Here is a 13933-nt window from a genome sequence, read left to right as displayed (position 1 = left end):
CAGGTGCTGGACAAGTAGCAATGCTTCCCTGATGAAGGAACATAGTATTTTCACTATCCATAAATGTCTACAAATCCAGCTTAATCCCAGCCCCAACATAGGCTGGAGCTATTTTTCTAGCTGCATGCCATCTTTTTGAGAGAAGCATGAAAAAGAACTGTAGCACAAGCTCTTCTGAAACAGGATTTGGAGCCAGCAAGGCAGTCAGTTCTTCAGGCAAATCCTCTTGCCCAACCATTCACATTTGGAGCAATATTGATTTGATGAACAATAAGCCAAGGAGTTTTGGGGCTGGGCAGGGCACTGTGGTTTAAACCAGGCTTGTAAAGAAAACAAAAACAAAGGAGCCATTAAAGAAGACACAAGTTAAGAGATATGAATCAGTTTTATTTTATAAATAGAGATGAGCTTTCCTGAAATTGCCAACATAGCTTTAATGTGTCATTTACTATGGGATATTCTGGTCTCGCTTATTTTAAATACCTGGTCAAGCAAGGATAAGCCAGTGCTGTTGTGCTTGCTATAAAAATATAGTGGGATCTGATCTTCCAAAACTAATATGCTCCAAAATCTTAAGGATTTCTAATGAGGGGTAAAGATTGTAATGAAATGCTTTCTCCATTTGAAGACAGGTGCACACATTTAAGAGTCACACCTTTGCAGGAACTGAAAGGCTCTTGAAAACTGAAAGCACACTGTGATTCATCATCTCACCCTCAAACCTACTGTTTGTTTCTCTTTCACGACACTATTTCCAAAGTAATTTACAGGGGGTGAAAAAAATAAACACCAAAAGGAGAAAGCTGTGACATGGCTGCAGTCTGTACAACCCCTGCCCTCACAGCCATAAGGAGCTGGTCAATGCTTCATCAGCCCTGTGATGCTGTCCCACTTCACACCACCTGCTACATGGAAAGTGGTAGAAGTGGAAGAAAAACACAGGGATAATTTAAGGCTAACTAAAGATACATCCATAGAAAGCCCTTCTGAGCAGCTTTGTGCAACAAATGCAAAAATCAGCCGTGGTGCTTGACACATTAACAATTACAGGGCTTAAACAGGAACAGCAATACAGCATCGGGGAGGAGAACTAGACTTCATTTGGTTTGTACAACCTGAGAAATAAACAACTAGTGAAAAAAAAGAAGTCCCATTCCCATTGATGCTGTACAAACCTAATTTCACATGTTGCTTAATTGCACTGAGATGCTCCATGTTCAGCTATGAAACATAGTGGCTTCACAACTACTCTTTGGGTTGCTTTGAAAAGTCACCATCACACACAAGCTAATGCCTTTCTGTTACACAGGAACATAAATGTGCATACGAACAGTGCTGCCTCAAGCTTACCAGATCCCATCCCACAGGGTGCAAAACCGACCTAGTTACTAAATTTCACCTGAAATTATACTGGTATCAGAAGATGGTACAGGCCCAGGACAGAATATCTTAATGCTCATCACTACTAAGTGCTGTGCTTTCAGGTGTTTATTTCTCCCTCTCTAGGCCAAAGCACAGCAAGAGCTTCCTACCTATTCCTTTCCAAAGATGTTGGCTTAAGCTGTTGCAGCACTTCCTTTGAGGAAGTTTTCATGAGGTTGGAACAGAGGAGCTAATTCTAGGGAGAAGATACTCATGGATGTGTCCAACTTTGCACCTGAAATCATGTTCAGTGTTTCAAAATCAAGGTCTCCGAGTGGTCCCATCTACCACATCATCCTGGGACAGACCAAAGCCAACAAATTGCTGCAGAGAGGCTTGATCCAATGACTCAACTACAGACACAACCATGAAAAGCTAACAGAAGTAATGTGAATATAGTTTTAATACAATCATTAAGGTGTTACCTGGAGAAATGCATATTCTAGAGCAATGCTATTATGTATACTGGTTCTTACAAACACATCTTGTTTTGACAACAGAAAGCTGAGGTTATACATATCCACATTTTTAAAAAGTTTGTTTCAGCTAGCCTTACAGTGAAGTTAGGAAAAGACTAGGTTGTGGATTCAAAAGAAAATAAACAAAAAATAAACGAGGGAGAGGAAAAAAAAGCCAGGCATGATGAAGTATTTTTATTCTGCTATATATTTTTATATTTCAGAGCTCACAGCTGAGCCCAGATTCTTGGGTATACAATATAGAAAGCAAGAGCAATGAAATCCAAACTGAAACACATACCAGGAATCACAAAGCAGGCTGCAAATTGCTTTCCCATTAGTGCAGCTGAACACATGTGACCCAACAGCAAACTGCACCTCCAGCAAACCACTGGAAATTTCTTCCCTCCAAAGTATAGATGGTTTAAAAAAAAATATTAATTCAGATGAATAATGTTAAGTGCCTCCTTTTTACAGAGGGTGGAGCAATTCCACACACTGACCTAATTCCAAAGTGCTTCATTCCCAGTTTGGGTTTTCTGGAAGATGTCTGAAGTGTCTCATGAGACGCTGTCCCCACTGCATACCTTGGAGGGCAGCAGCTGAACCCCACGTTGGTACTGGGTTCATTAAGTTTCTACTAATGAGATCTGTGCCCAACCTCAGTGGGGAACAGTCAGGCTGAAATTATTATACAGAACCTTAGAGGTGATTTACTCCTCAAAGCTTCCACTGGCAGGAAGAGCAAGTATGGAGGAAAGGAGGAGTGGAAAAACCCCCAAATGTCATTTCTGATTAACCAGGTGCAAGGAAACTGCAGATATCACACAGGTGCTCATTCTCCAGCAACTTCACACCACCAACTGAAGCCTCTTCAGTGCAAAGTAGAACTTCAAAGGCTACAGAGCACAGCCAAAACAAAAACCAAAAAGTTGTCCAATTGTAACAAATTCATGGTATTTCTCTAATACTGACTACATTGCTCAAGCAAACACAGGAGTATGCAGGAGAATGTAAAGACATCTTATCAAAAGAGTATTTTAAATTTAAGCTTTTTTCTTCTGAAAAGATTAAAATAAATTTAACTCTAAATAATAATTAAGAATTTAACAAATATTCATAGAAGGGGCTGATCAGCACTAGAAGTTGTTTTCAGGAAAGCCTTTATAAACAGATTCCAATGCCAAAGGAAAAAAAACCCCACAAAACATCCAACAGATTATAAATACCAGACATAAAAAGACTTGAAGAAGAATGAAAATTTACCTGGGCTGTGAATACACCATAATCCTGTGTTACTGTGCTCAAGTCCATTTGTCTAACACCATAGGAACAGCTTAAGCTTTTTTATCTTGATAATTAATATAAAGAATAAGTGCAATTTTATTTCTATTCCAGATCACTGATTTCACCTCAATGTCTGCTATCAAATCCCTGTCCGAGCTCACTTGTCCGAACTTTTACGAGGTCTGCGGAAGCTGGACATGTTCTCATTCAGTGCATAGATCCTTCGAGAGAACTCCTCAAACTCCCCCAGGACTTGTTCATCACACTCCACTGCTACAGCATGCTCCACCGGGATGGAGTTAAAGTCTTCCAGCTGATCTCCTGCGCTGAACCCCGTTGCTTCCATACCCATGATCTCCTCTGCCTGCTCCACAGTGCAGCAAAGGACGGGGTTGAGTGCAGGCTGAAACTCACAGGGCTGCTCATTGCTCATGGTGTCAGAACACTCACCAGGCAGAAACGCCCCATTTATTGCACTAGAACATTGTAAGAATGATTCCTGCCCATCTTGGATATTGTTTAGGCTCCCATTTTCTCCGTTTAAACTACTGCACAAGTCCTGGCCTTTCTTGGTATTTCTTTTGGAGGAATCCATAGAGGTGTCCAAGGAAGAACATATGGGTCCAGGTTTTTTATCCAGCTCTCCAACAAGGGCTGTGACAGCAACAGGCTGTGTTAAAGCAGAGTCGTAACTAGGAGGAGGAGTTTTGTACTGTAGTCTCTCGTTTCCTGTGCTGGCTCGTTTTCGGAGTCCTTTATCTGGAGAAGGAAGCCCACTGGAAAAGCCAATATCCAATCTGCCAAAGCTAGAGCTCTGTCTCTTTGGAACAGGAATTGCACTGGATGTATGGTGTCGATCGCTGTAACAGAAGGAGAGAATAGATCACACCCATCAGGCACGCTCATGAGCAATACAGATGTTTAATCAAAGGCTGAAGCAATTATTTTATCACAACTCCAGGCTCCATTTGGCCAACAACTTATATCCTAAAGTGCTAAAACCCCAAATGTGTTTAGTGCCGTATGAACCACAGAAGACACCCCAGAGGACACCTGTACTGAAAACCAGTGAGGTTGTGTAGGAACACCTACACAGCTCTATGGTTTGGTGAGTCAATCACCCAAGAAACCATCACATTATGCTAATTTGTACTGTTAACACCATTTTAAAGGACCACTCTGCACTTTATGAAATATTATTGTTGACCATATATTTATGTATTTATGGCCTGTATTGGCTCATCATAAACTCTTCAAAAGTGAGTAATAATGGCTGAATCCTCTATGAGTAAAGAATCCAACAGCGGACTTCCCTGACAACTGCACAAAGGAGAAAAACCACACCAACTTCACTACTTGCAGAGGGTTATTCTTGCCAGATCTTCTGCTTTTCTGTGCCAGTCATTCCAAAACTTTTTGGACAAATGTCAACCTCTGTTTCTTGAAGAACATGAACTAATCAAGACTAATTTACAAGTCTGACTTTACTGTTTAATACAGTTCCACAAGCCACTTTCACTGTCTCAAGCTCTATGATTTAGAAAATCAACTTTACGTCATCTTGGGTGTGTTATGAGAATTTTCCTTCATCAGCTCAATACTTATCCAAACATAATCACCCTATATGCAAATAGTATGTTGTACATTAACATAAGCAGCTGGTTCGTTCTCCTTCCAAATTAAAGAAAAAAAGTTAAAAAACAGCTATTATCAATCTGCTGAATATACAACTCTAAGATTCAACCACTGTCAGTATGAAACTCCTTCACGAACTCCATTTAAAAGAAACACCTTCTGCTCAAGGCCTGACACATTTTGGGATCTGTCTGGCAGGGGAAAATCTTGAAACAGCAGTTACGAGTAGTCCCTAGCTCAGATCCTTTTCCACATTACTTTTCTTGTTTTGCTCCCCTTTGTAAATAGAATAAAGTAGATTGCAACAAGTCCCTCTGTGAAGAATAAGCGTCCCCATGGGAAGGCAGTGAGTAGTACTACTGCTGTTGAATTTCCTTTCCCATATTAACTCCTCCCAGGCTGCCCCTAAATGCCTCTGTAGGGCTTCTGTCTCTTCCACAAAACCCTCAAATCACCTTAAGGAGAAGCTGTTTTTCAGAATACACATTTGCAGACAGTGAAGCAGAGAGGTAAGGTGTGGGGTATGCCCAGCCTCTGCCCTGGAGAGAAGCCTGCTGAGATAGGGAGATTGCACAACCTCACAGCAGACTCCCCCTGGAAAAGGCAGCCACCTTTCAGTTACGGCGAGAGAGGACACAGACCCATGATCCTCTTGGAGATCCTATGCAGATCCTTTGTAACCCACTGGCTTTTACCCTCTCACACCCACCCCTGTACCCCTATAAAATCTAGCCCTCTGCCCCTGTGAGATTAGAAAGCTCGTCCCTAGCCTCCCTTTGCAGGGTGTAGGCTAATAAAGCTGCCCCATGCGGAACTGCTATACGGGCCTCTCGTCTCTCTCCTCCTGGTCTGGCCGGGAGATTGCCTCACAGAGCAAGACCTGAAATCACTAGCTGAAAATCACTAAAGAGCTGTTAGCCTCTCTGCAAAGGCACTCCGGTGGCTGAGGGAAAACTACACAGGCTCCAAGAAGACGGTTCTTCGCAGGACCATCTCTCCAGACCGGTTACGGTTTCCTGGGTCTGAGCTACAGACCCCATACCAGCTACCACAGTAAGGGCCACACATGAAGGCAGCAGCAAAACCATCAACTTTCTTCTTAGATTTCAACAGCTGTTTCAGACTCCACAAAGCCTTAACAGCTTTGTCTTTCAACCAATCCCTACACCATCAACCACTTATATTTAGAATGAAGTAATATGACAAACACAAGAATCTGTGGCAGGACACTTGTGAACTTTACTCAGGCAATTTGCACTGCAGATATATTAGGGATGGTCTGTTTTGCCCTCACTTCCCTCAGTTTAGTGCTTTCTGCCTTCATTCAGAAAATAAATAAATACTCTGTATTACTTATTTGATGAGACTCTGTTTATCTTATAGTTAAATGACAAGTTCTAGGAATTTACCCAAATTCCAAGATGCACAAATATTCACAAAGACAGATTTTCTAGACACTTCACTGGGTCAAAGGACATATCATCCCATTTTTATGTGAACTAATTGCTCAGGACAAGTGATAGCTAAGTACTACAGATCACTACTCAAATTACAGGACACTTTGCAAAGAAGCAGCTGGTGCATTTCAGTGCAAGAGATCTAAGGTTTTGCTGCCTTTCCTATTCTAGATAGACCCATGTTGCAGAGCTGAATATCTCTCTCCTATTTGGGCAGGACAGTGTATAACAGGATGATTTGCACATCTTGCCAAAGGGATGTGGCAAGATGCATGTCCCACCTTGAGCCACAGAAAGAAGGACAAGCAGTGGCTCTGTGTAACAGAACTGGACTTCCTTCTCCCCTCTTCTTTACAAAACTGGGTACAAAGCACAGGCTGGGACTAGTCTTTCTGCTAAGAGCAGCCTAAGCCTGATTCAAGCCTGGAGGAAAGGAGCCTTCAGGCAAGAGAGTTTTGAGCATTTTGCAGCTCTAGAATGAGCTGTATCTAATTTGTTTTTAAGTCTGGACCTATCTGACAAATCAGCTGCCCATTAGCATTTAAAATAGTGAGTATGCAAGAAGATGGGGTGGACACTATTCCCACAGGATCTTCTTTTCAAACTCAAGGGCCACTTATTGTAGACGTGTGGATGTGGCACTTAGGGACATAGGTCAGTGGTGACCTTGGCCTCGGGGAATGGTTGGTCTCAATGACCTTAGAGGTCTTGTCCAACCTTAATGATTCTATGATTGCCATCCTTTTCCAAAAGAAATGGGCCATTCCCCGAAACGGTCAGTGCTACACCCCCTACAACAGCAATGATAAAAATAATTCCACTTGGTTTCTATCAAGATGTCAGGAAATGGAAACATATTCCTGCTGAACTGGAACCAAGGGGGGCTGCAATCCAGAGAAACAATCCCCACATTTGAAATAGTAATTTTAAAAAAAAATTAAAAAATAATTAAAGAACACCCACCAACCAAACCAACCAACCAACCAAAAAAAAACCAGCAAAAACCCCCAAGACTAGGTATAATACAAGATTTACTGGAAGGATAACTTTTTTTTTCTTCATGTGCAATGGATTCCAGATGCAGAGATGTATCATGTTAGTTGTTCTGCCAACAGTTTGTGTTCAGCTTCACCAAGAGACTTCCACAGCAACAGCAGAAACAGTCTCTATGGCAGCTACAGAAGTTATGGTACAGGACACTTGTATCCCTTGGAAAGTAAAAGAAGAATTTGACATCAAAGCATCAGATCTGTAACACCCTGTATAGCAGTGAGGGCTTCCCATCTCCCCTTCCAGGCAGAACGACTAAAAGGTTTATAGGAAATTCTGCCACTTCTCTGGATTTTATTCAATCATCCACAGGTTAAAATAGGTATTTAAGAGGCTAAAATCTAATTCAGAAAGAATTTCAAGCTGTACCTTGTGGATTTAAGATGTGCGTTTGTCAAAATAGTGACAAGACTATCTACTCTTTACACAATATTTGAACGATAAAAACTCTTGCCTGGAACATAAGCAGTCAGAATTGCGCCCAGACAACTTACAAACACAGTGGCCTGAACAGCAGCCTATAGATGGGTATGGAGTAGATCCTCCTGTTGAACACATCACTTTGCAGCACAAGGTGCAAGACCTCACAAGAATAAGTGCCATCTCAGATGAGGAGGACACAGAGATAAAGAAGAGCAGAAAGCAGACCTAGGTTTAATCCCAGCTCCTGAAGTTGCAGGGGCACACTGTTTTGCAATTGGTAATTCTCCTGGTAATTCTAGGAGAGATCAAACCCAAGGCAGTCTCTTTGCCATCTTGAGTGAGTAATACCTCTTACCTGTTGTGCTGTGTTGGAAACTTGCTCAAATTAATTTATCTTAGATTGAACTCTTCAAAGGACAGAGACTCCAGTATGGCATAGGACTGCCTAATTGCCAAACCCCAAGTTACCTGCAGAATAGCTGAGGTCACTTGGCTTGTTCAGCCTGGAGGAGGTTGAGGATCTCCCCACAGTGTGCAGCTGCCACCCAAGGGGCAGCGGAGCAGAAGCTCCGATCTCTGCTGTCTATGACCAGGAACAGGACCCAAGGGAATGGCTGGAGCTGTTGTCAGGGGAGATGTAGGTTGTTTATCAGGAAAAGGTTCTCCCCCCAGAGCGTGGTCGGGCACTAACCAGGCTCCCAAGGGCAGTGGTCACAGCCCCAAGGCTGCCAGAGCTCAATGAGTGTTTGGACAATGCTCTCAGACACAGGGTGGAATTGTTGGGGTGTCCTGTGAGGGCCAGGAGTTGGACTTGATGATCCCTGTGCATCCCTTCAACTCAGGATATTCTGTGATTCTTCAGCAAGTGTTGATCAGCTCAATTTAGGCACAGTAGCAACTCTTCTATGAGGCAGAAGAAATTTAAGTGTCCGAGTAAACCAAAATGAAAACTGAGGTGTCTAATTAGCACAAGAAAAACAGCTTTAAAAATTGTTGCAGTGGGCATGTAAGTTTGAATTCCACCTCAGAAGAAACATTCCTAAATTCCTTTGTAAAACTAGACCTTACAGGAAAATGGGTGAGAAATTAATTAGTTTGCAGGACCAGGAGAGTTCTTTAAAAGGTTGTTACAACAAGGCTACGCAAGCTAACATGTTAGGTATGCCTGAACAATACCTCTTTAGTCCAGAAGCCAAAAAAATCTTCCCTTCCTTACTAAATTTAACTGGCAGAATGATCTTTCCAAGTGATCTAAACATAGCAGCAGTAAGTTGTTAATCTCTCTCATCTACAAAATAACTTCTCATAGGGCAGTAAAGCAGAAATTATCCCCATTTATTGTGCAAGTATTCAAACTAATGTATTAGAATAAAAAACACTTGCAGCCAGGTTCCTTGAATGACATGCGGTGAAATAGACCTTAAGACTTTAAAACCAGGTTTTAAGATGCTGGAGAAATAGGGAGCAGAGTTCAGAAACTGTCCATTGTTACCAATAAATATGAATAGGATGGGTCGAGCTTCCATCAGGAATAAATAAAGGGGTAACAGCCCAAATCTGAGAACAAAGGAATGAAGTCAGTAGTATGGTTTATCTGCTTATCAAATATTAACTAAGACATCTAGATAGAAGTAAGTATGTATGAAGGACTTTGGAGATCAGCCATTCAAGAAGTAATTGCCTAGGCTCCTTCCACAGTCACTGGAGAAGGAAAATGAGAGAAGGGTGGTAATCCCTTACTGAGAGCCAGTGGGAAAGTCATCTTCCCTGGATGCCTCTTCTTAATCACAGGGGGCAACCTAGGTAACAAGCTCAGACTGAGTGACACATGTCTACAAGGCAAACATGAGAAGATAAATAGCTCTCCATAGACTTTTAATTAGAGCAATGGTCATAGTCTTGCAGGCAAATAAAACAAACCCATAATGGCTCTGGGTATAGTGGGTTAAACTTACATCTTTTCCTGTGCCATCACCTCCCTCCAGGTGATAATGGAAGTCATATTGAGGTTTTAGTTCAAACGTAATGTTAAGAGAGAGGCACAGAGCTCAGAAATACAAGGTTGCTATTAATCCCTATGAAAACAAGGAACCAATGGAGGGTGTCTATTCCATTTCTGTTTTGAGGCTGTACTGTTACAAGAATTCACAGCATTCACATCAAGGCAAAGTCCAGAGAAAGAATCCCAGAATAGAATCCCAAAAGGGTCTGGGTTGAAACCAACTTTCAAAACCATCTAGTTCCAATCCCCCTGCCATGGGTAGGGACACCTTCCACTAGATCAGGTTGCTCCAAAGCCCCATCCAACCCGCCCTTGAACACTTCCAGGGATGGGACAGCCACAGCTTCTCTGGGCAGCCTGTGCCAGGGCATCCCCACCCTCACAGGGAAGTATTGCTTCCTAATTTCTAATCTAAACCCACCAGCTGTCAGTTTAAAGACATTGCCCCTTGTTGTTTGAGCTTCACAGCTCATGAAATTAATAAAAAATATATAAAAATATATAAAAAAGTAAGTAATGTTAGAAAACGATCTTCCAGTTACTCAGAAACTTTAGAGACTGTCAGGTATTGTCCCCAGTGAGAAGGATTTGGCTTGCAGGAGCACAGGCCTTTACTCTAAGGCACAGCCTTGAGCTGAATTACTTGGGTTGGGCTGATTCAGCTTCCAGCAACAATTTCTTGGTTGGTCTCCTGAGACAGCAAACAGGCATGGACGCCTGTCCAAAAAGAATGGCCTGTGACTTGTGGAGTATAAAAACTGATTTGATTAACTGTCATCAGGTCCTAATGACTTTTAGTCATCAGGTTGGATGACACTAGAACTGGTCACGCATATGGCTATGAACAGTTCCTGTCAGAAAGCAGGATTTTTAAATAAAAAAAGAGAATCCTCAGGTTTATTGGACATTATAGATAGGAGAATGACATCATCACCAATTTCAATATTTCAATTGCATCCAAATCTCAAAAGCCAATTCTAACTATCTGACTTCAGCTCTAAGTTTTTCTGGCAGCAAAATGACGTAGTAGCTATTTTCTCCCCAAAATACTAATTTTCACTAGTTAATAAATAGTCAGTTTGAGCATTCTTAGCCCTAAGGCAGAAGACATACTCCCCACTGTAAACAGGCAAGATAAAGTGACTGAAATAAGACACAAATATTTCTGAAATTATTTTCTTAGTGAACACATTCTGGTTGCAGTTTTGATAAAATTTCTTCAGTCAGATTCACCTGTGATTGTTTAATCTGTCTGCAAGTGGCTCAGAGAAACTGTAAAGCAATATGAGGGACAAAATACAATTCACAGGCTCAAATATGTATCTTTTCCTCCCCACAAAATGTTTCCTCTGAGGAACATTACTGGAACACAGCTGGACAAAATACTAAACTTTGATTGCCTGGCCAAAAGCCAAAATCCACAGCTACAGCACTTTGCTATGAGAATGCTTAAAAAAACTGCAAACACTTACGCACCATTTGATCTTTTTTTGTTGCAAACTATGACCTCATGGCAGTAAGAACACTAAATGAAGGTGTTTTAGTTGGTTTATAGCCATCTGAAATGCCTGAAGCTCCATGAGCAGCTCAGAGCCAATATCATGTCAACCATGCTAAAAAGCACTAATAGTTTCTCACCTTCTTAGAGATTACTGGTTAAATAATGTACAATAGCAGCAGGAAGGCTGCTAATACGAAGTTAAGATGAAATTGCATCTTTTGGCAGCTAAGAAATTCTGCAACACATTTTTAAAAAATGAAATCTTCATTAATTAAGTCACCAGAGTTTTCATAACTAAGAAGTTTTGGGCTCCTCTTGATTCTAGAAGTATATAAATCAAGACATACCCTCAAAACACAAATTTAAGCCTTGGCACTCAAGTATTTTTCAGGAAAGCCTTTAAATGCAGCACAAAAGGGCATCTCTCTGCCTAAGACAAGCCCTTCCAAAGGAGTACCTTGTCTTTGCCAGTATTAGATAAGTCTACTGTCTGTTCACTAGGGAAACATCTCCTTGCTGGACTGCTTGGGTTTGCAGCATGTTCTTTACTTTCTGTTAATCACAAATACTATCCCTCCTAAGTTACAGAGCGAAAACAAAATAAGCTGAAGAATAGGAGAGAAAAAGAGTCAGTCTCTTGATTTAATGCAGCCATGATCTAAAGAGCCTAAACTTGTGAAGGGTAAATCTGAACATGCAAAAAGAAATAAAACTGTATTAAAAATGTACAGGCTATATGAAAGTGGGGATTTGAAGAGGACCTAAGAGATATGGGGAGAGCAACTTTTTAAACAGGCGGAGAGGGACAGGAAAAGGGGGAATGGTTTTAAACCAAAAGAGAGGAGATTTAGATTAGAGATTAGGAAGAAATTCTTCTCTGTGAGGGTGGTGAGGCCCTGGCACAGGTTGCCCACAGAAGCTGTGGCTGCCCTATCTCTGGAAGTGTTCTAGGCCAGGTTGGACAGGGCTTGGAGCAAACAAGGTCTAGTGGGAGGTGTCCCTGCCCATGGCAGGGAAGTGGAACAACATGACCTTTAAGGTCCCTTCCAATCCAAACCTTTCTATGATTCAGTCTCAAATGCTGGAATAAACTGCCTGCTCACAAGAAGCAGAATTTAAGAGAAAATCTGCATAGGGCCTTTTGCATCCACAACAGCCAACCTAAAAAACTGAGCTACTTTTCTGGAAGCCAGTGAAACTCCAGGACTAAAAAACTGGAAACAGACAGAATTATTCCCAAAAGGAAACAGAAAAGATTCAGGGGACCACAACAGAGACAGTTTAAATCAACAACAACTTTGGCTCATCATCTTTCACCTTAAGAGTCAACATCCAGATTTATTACCAGGAAAGTCAGTTTTTGCAGCTCTATAGCCTCTAACAGTGTGTGAGGGAACCAACAGATTTGTCTTGATTTTGTCTGCATACAGCACAATAATATTTTGCAGTAGGGGTAAGGGGGAAGAAAAGTAAACACAGAAGGATATTGGTACCAGGAGAGATATGAAGATGGAAGTACAGCTTTAGACCTGCAAGCTTGCTGCAATAAATCACACAAGTTGGAATGTGAAAACATTTATTAATCATTTCAGTGTAATGTCTGAGAAACCAAAACAACACAAATCTCACCAGGCAGAGAGAACCAGCCACTAAACCTTGATGCACAGACACTGGACTCTGCAGACCTTCCAAAGGGTCAAAGGCTAGCCCAGAGCTCCAGGCAAAACATATAGAAGGAACTCATAGAAGACTGAAGCAGGGATTTTAAAGCCAAATTTGCTCTGATAGATATATTAAATAGGTGAGCTCTTCTACAAAAGCCAGGGAGGATTTTTTGGGGTTGTTTTTAATCTAAAATGGTAAAGATTATGGTGGTGAAATTCAGAAAACCCAGCTACAGTGCTCAGAAAGGAAAATGAAGACCAGCAACAGGACCAAACAAACCAGACAGTGTAAGTGAGTATGTGGGTAAGAAAACCTCTTGTCTCCCTGCTCTTATCCTGCAAACAAACAATAACCTGGAAATATTTTATTGACTACAGTTTGTGTCAGAGGGTATCAGATGACTCACATTAACCTGAAAACAAAAATTTCCCTCAAGTCTTCATTTTAACAGCTAGTGGTTTTTCTGCTTGTTTCAACGTACATAATCAGGTATTATCCACAGGACTGTGCACATCTGTATTCTGCCCAATTATGTAAGTCTAGTCAGTTTTCCCCTCAAGCTAGACTCCCTGTAAAGCCTCATTTCCATTTATATTATTAGGAAGCACTAAGAAGCATTGTTTGGAATCATCAGTTAAAAAAAAAAAAGAAGTTAAAAATTAACAACTATGCATACCAGTTCTGGAGATGAGAAGGAAATGAGGCATAGACATCCATGGGGGGAAGAAGGGAATGTGATATTCCCGAAGAACCATGCTTAATATTCCTGCATGGAAATATTATCCAGCTAAAAAAAGTGCTTTGTTTTGTTAATGATTGTGCATCACCTATAGAAAACAACAACAGGACTGTATGGTGGCAAAACCTCCAAGGCATAACTAAAGTTTCCAGATCAGTTCTTCAGAGCCAGCACATGCCAGAAGGGAAGAACAGGTGAAAATTATTCCCATTTCACATGTTTCAGTGTCAATCCACTTCTGCTTATTCAAGACTGTAGGACCATGACCTGCACCCCTTCCACTCTCTACCAATG

At 41.4% G+C, this 13933-nt stretch overlaps 1 protein-coding gene across 4 annotated transcripts in view; it reads right to left on the bottom strand.

Annotated features, from left to right (window-relative positions):
* Nucleotides 1–366: 366 nt before the first annotated feature.
* UVRAG (UV radiation resistance associated) overlaps nt 367–13933 on the bottom strand; it is a 100266-nt gene continuing 86699 nt past the window's right edge. For 2 of the 4 annotated variants that reach the window (XM_019283881.3, XM_039556858.1), the window contains exon 15: nt 3170–4027. In XM_019283881.3, coding sequence (XP_019139426.1) covers nt 3325–4027 — 703 coding nt within the window. In that variant the 3' untranslated portion in view covers nt 3170–3324. Of the gene's footprint in view, nt 4028–13933 lie in introns of all 4 variants that reach the window. The other 2 variants (XM_039556847.1, XM_039556853.1) reach the window with 2 other exon arrangements.

The sequence above is a fragment of the Corvus cornix genome, chromosome 1 (genome assembly GCF_000738735.6).
Source record: "Corvus cornix cornix isolate S_Up_H32 chromosome 1, ASM73873v5, whole genome shotgun sequence".
NCBI classification, from domain to species: domain Eukaryota; kingdom Metazoa; phylum Chordata; class Aves; order Passeriformes; family Corvidae; genus Corvus; species Corvus cornix.
This window is presented reverse-complemented; position numbering and strand designations above follow the sequence as displayed.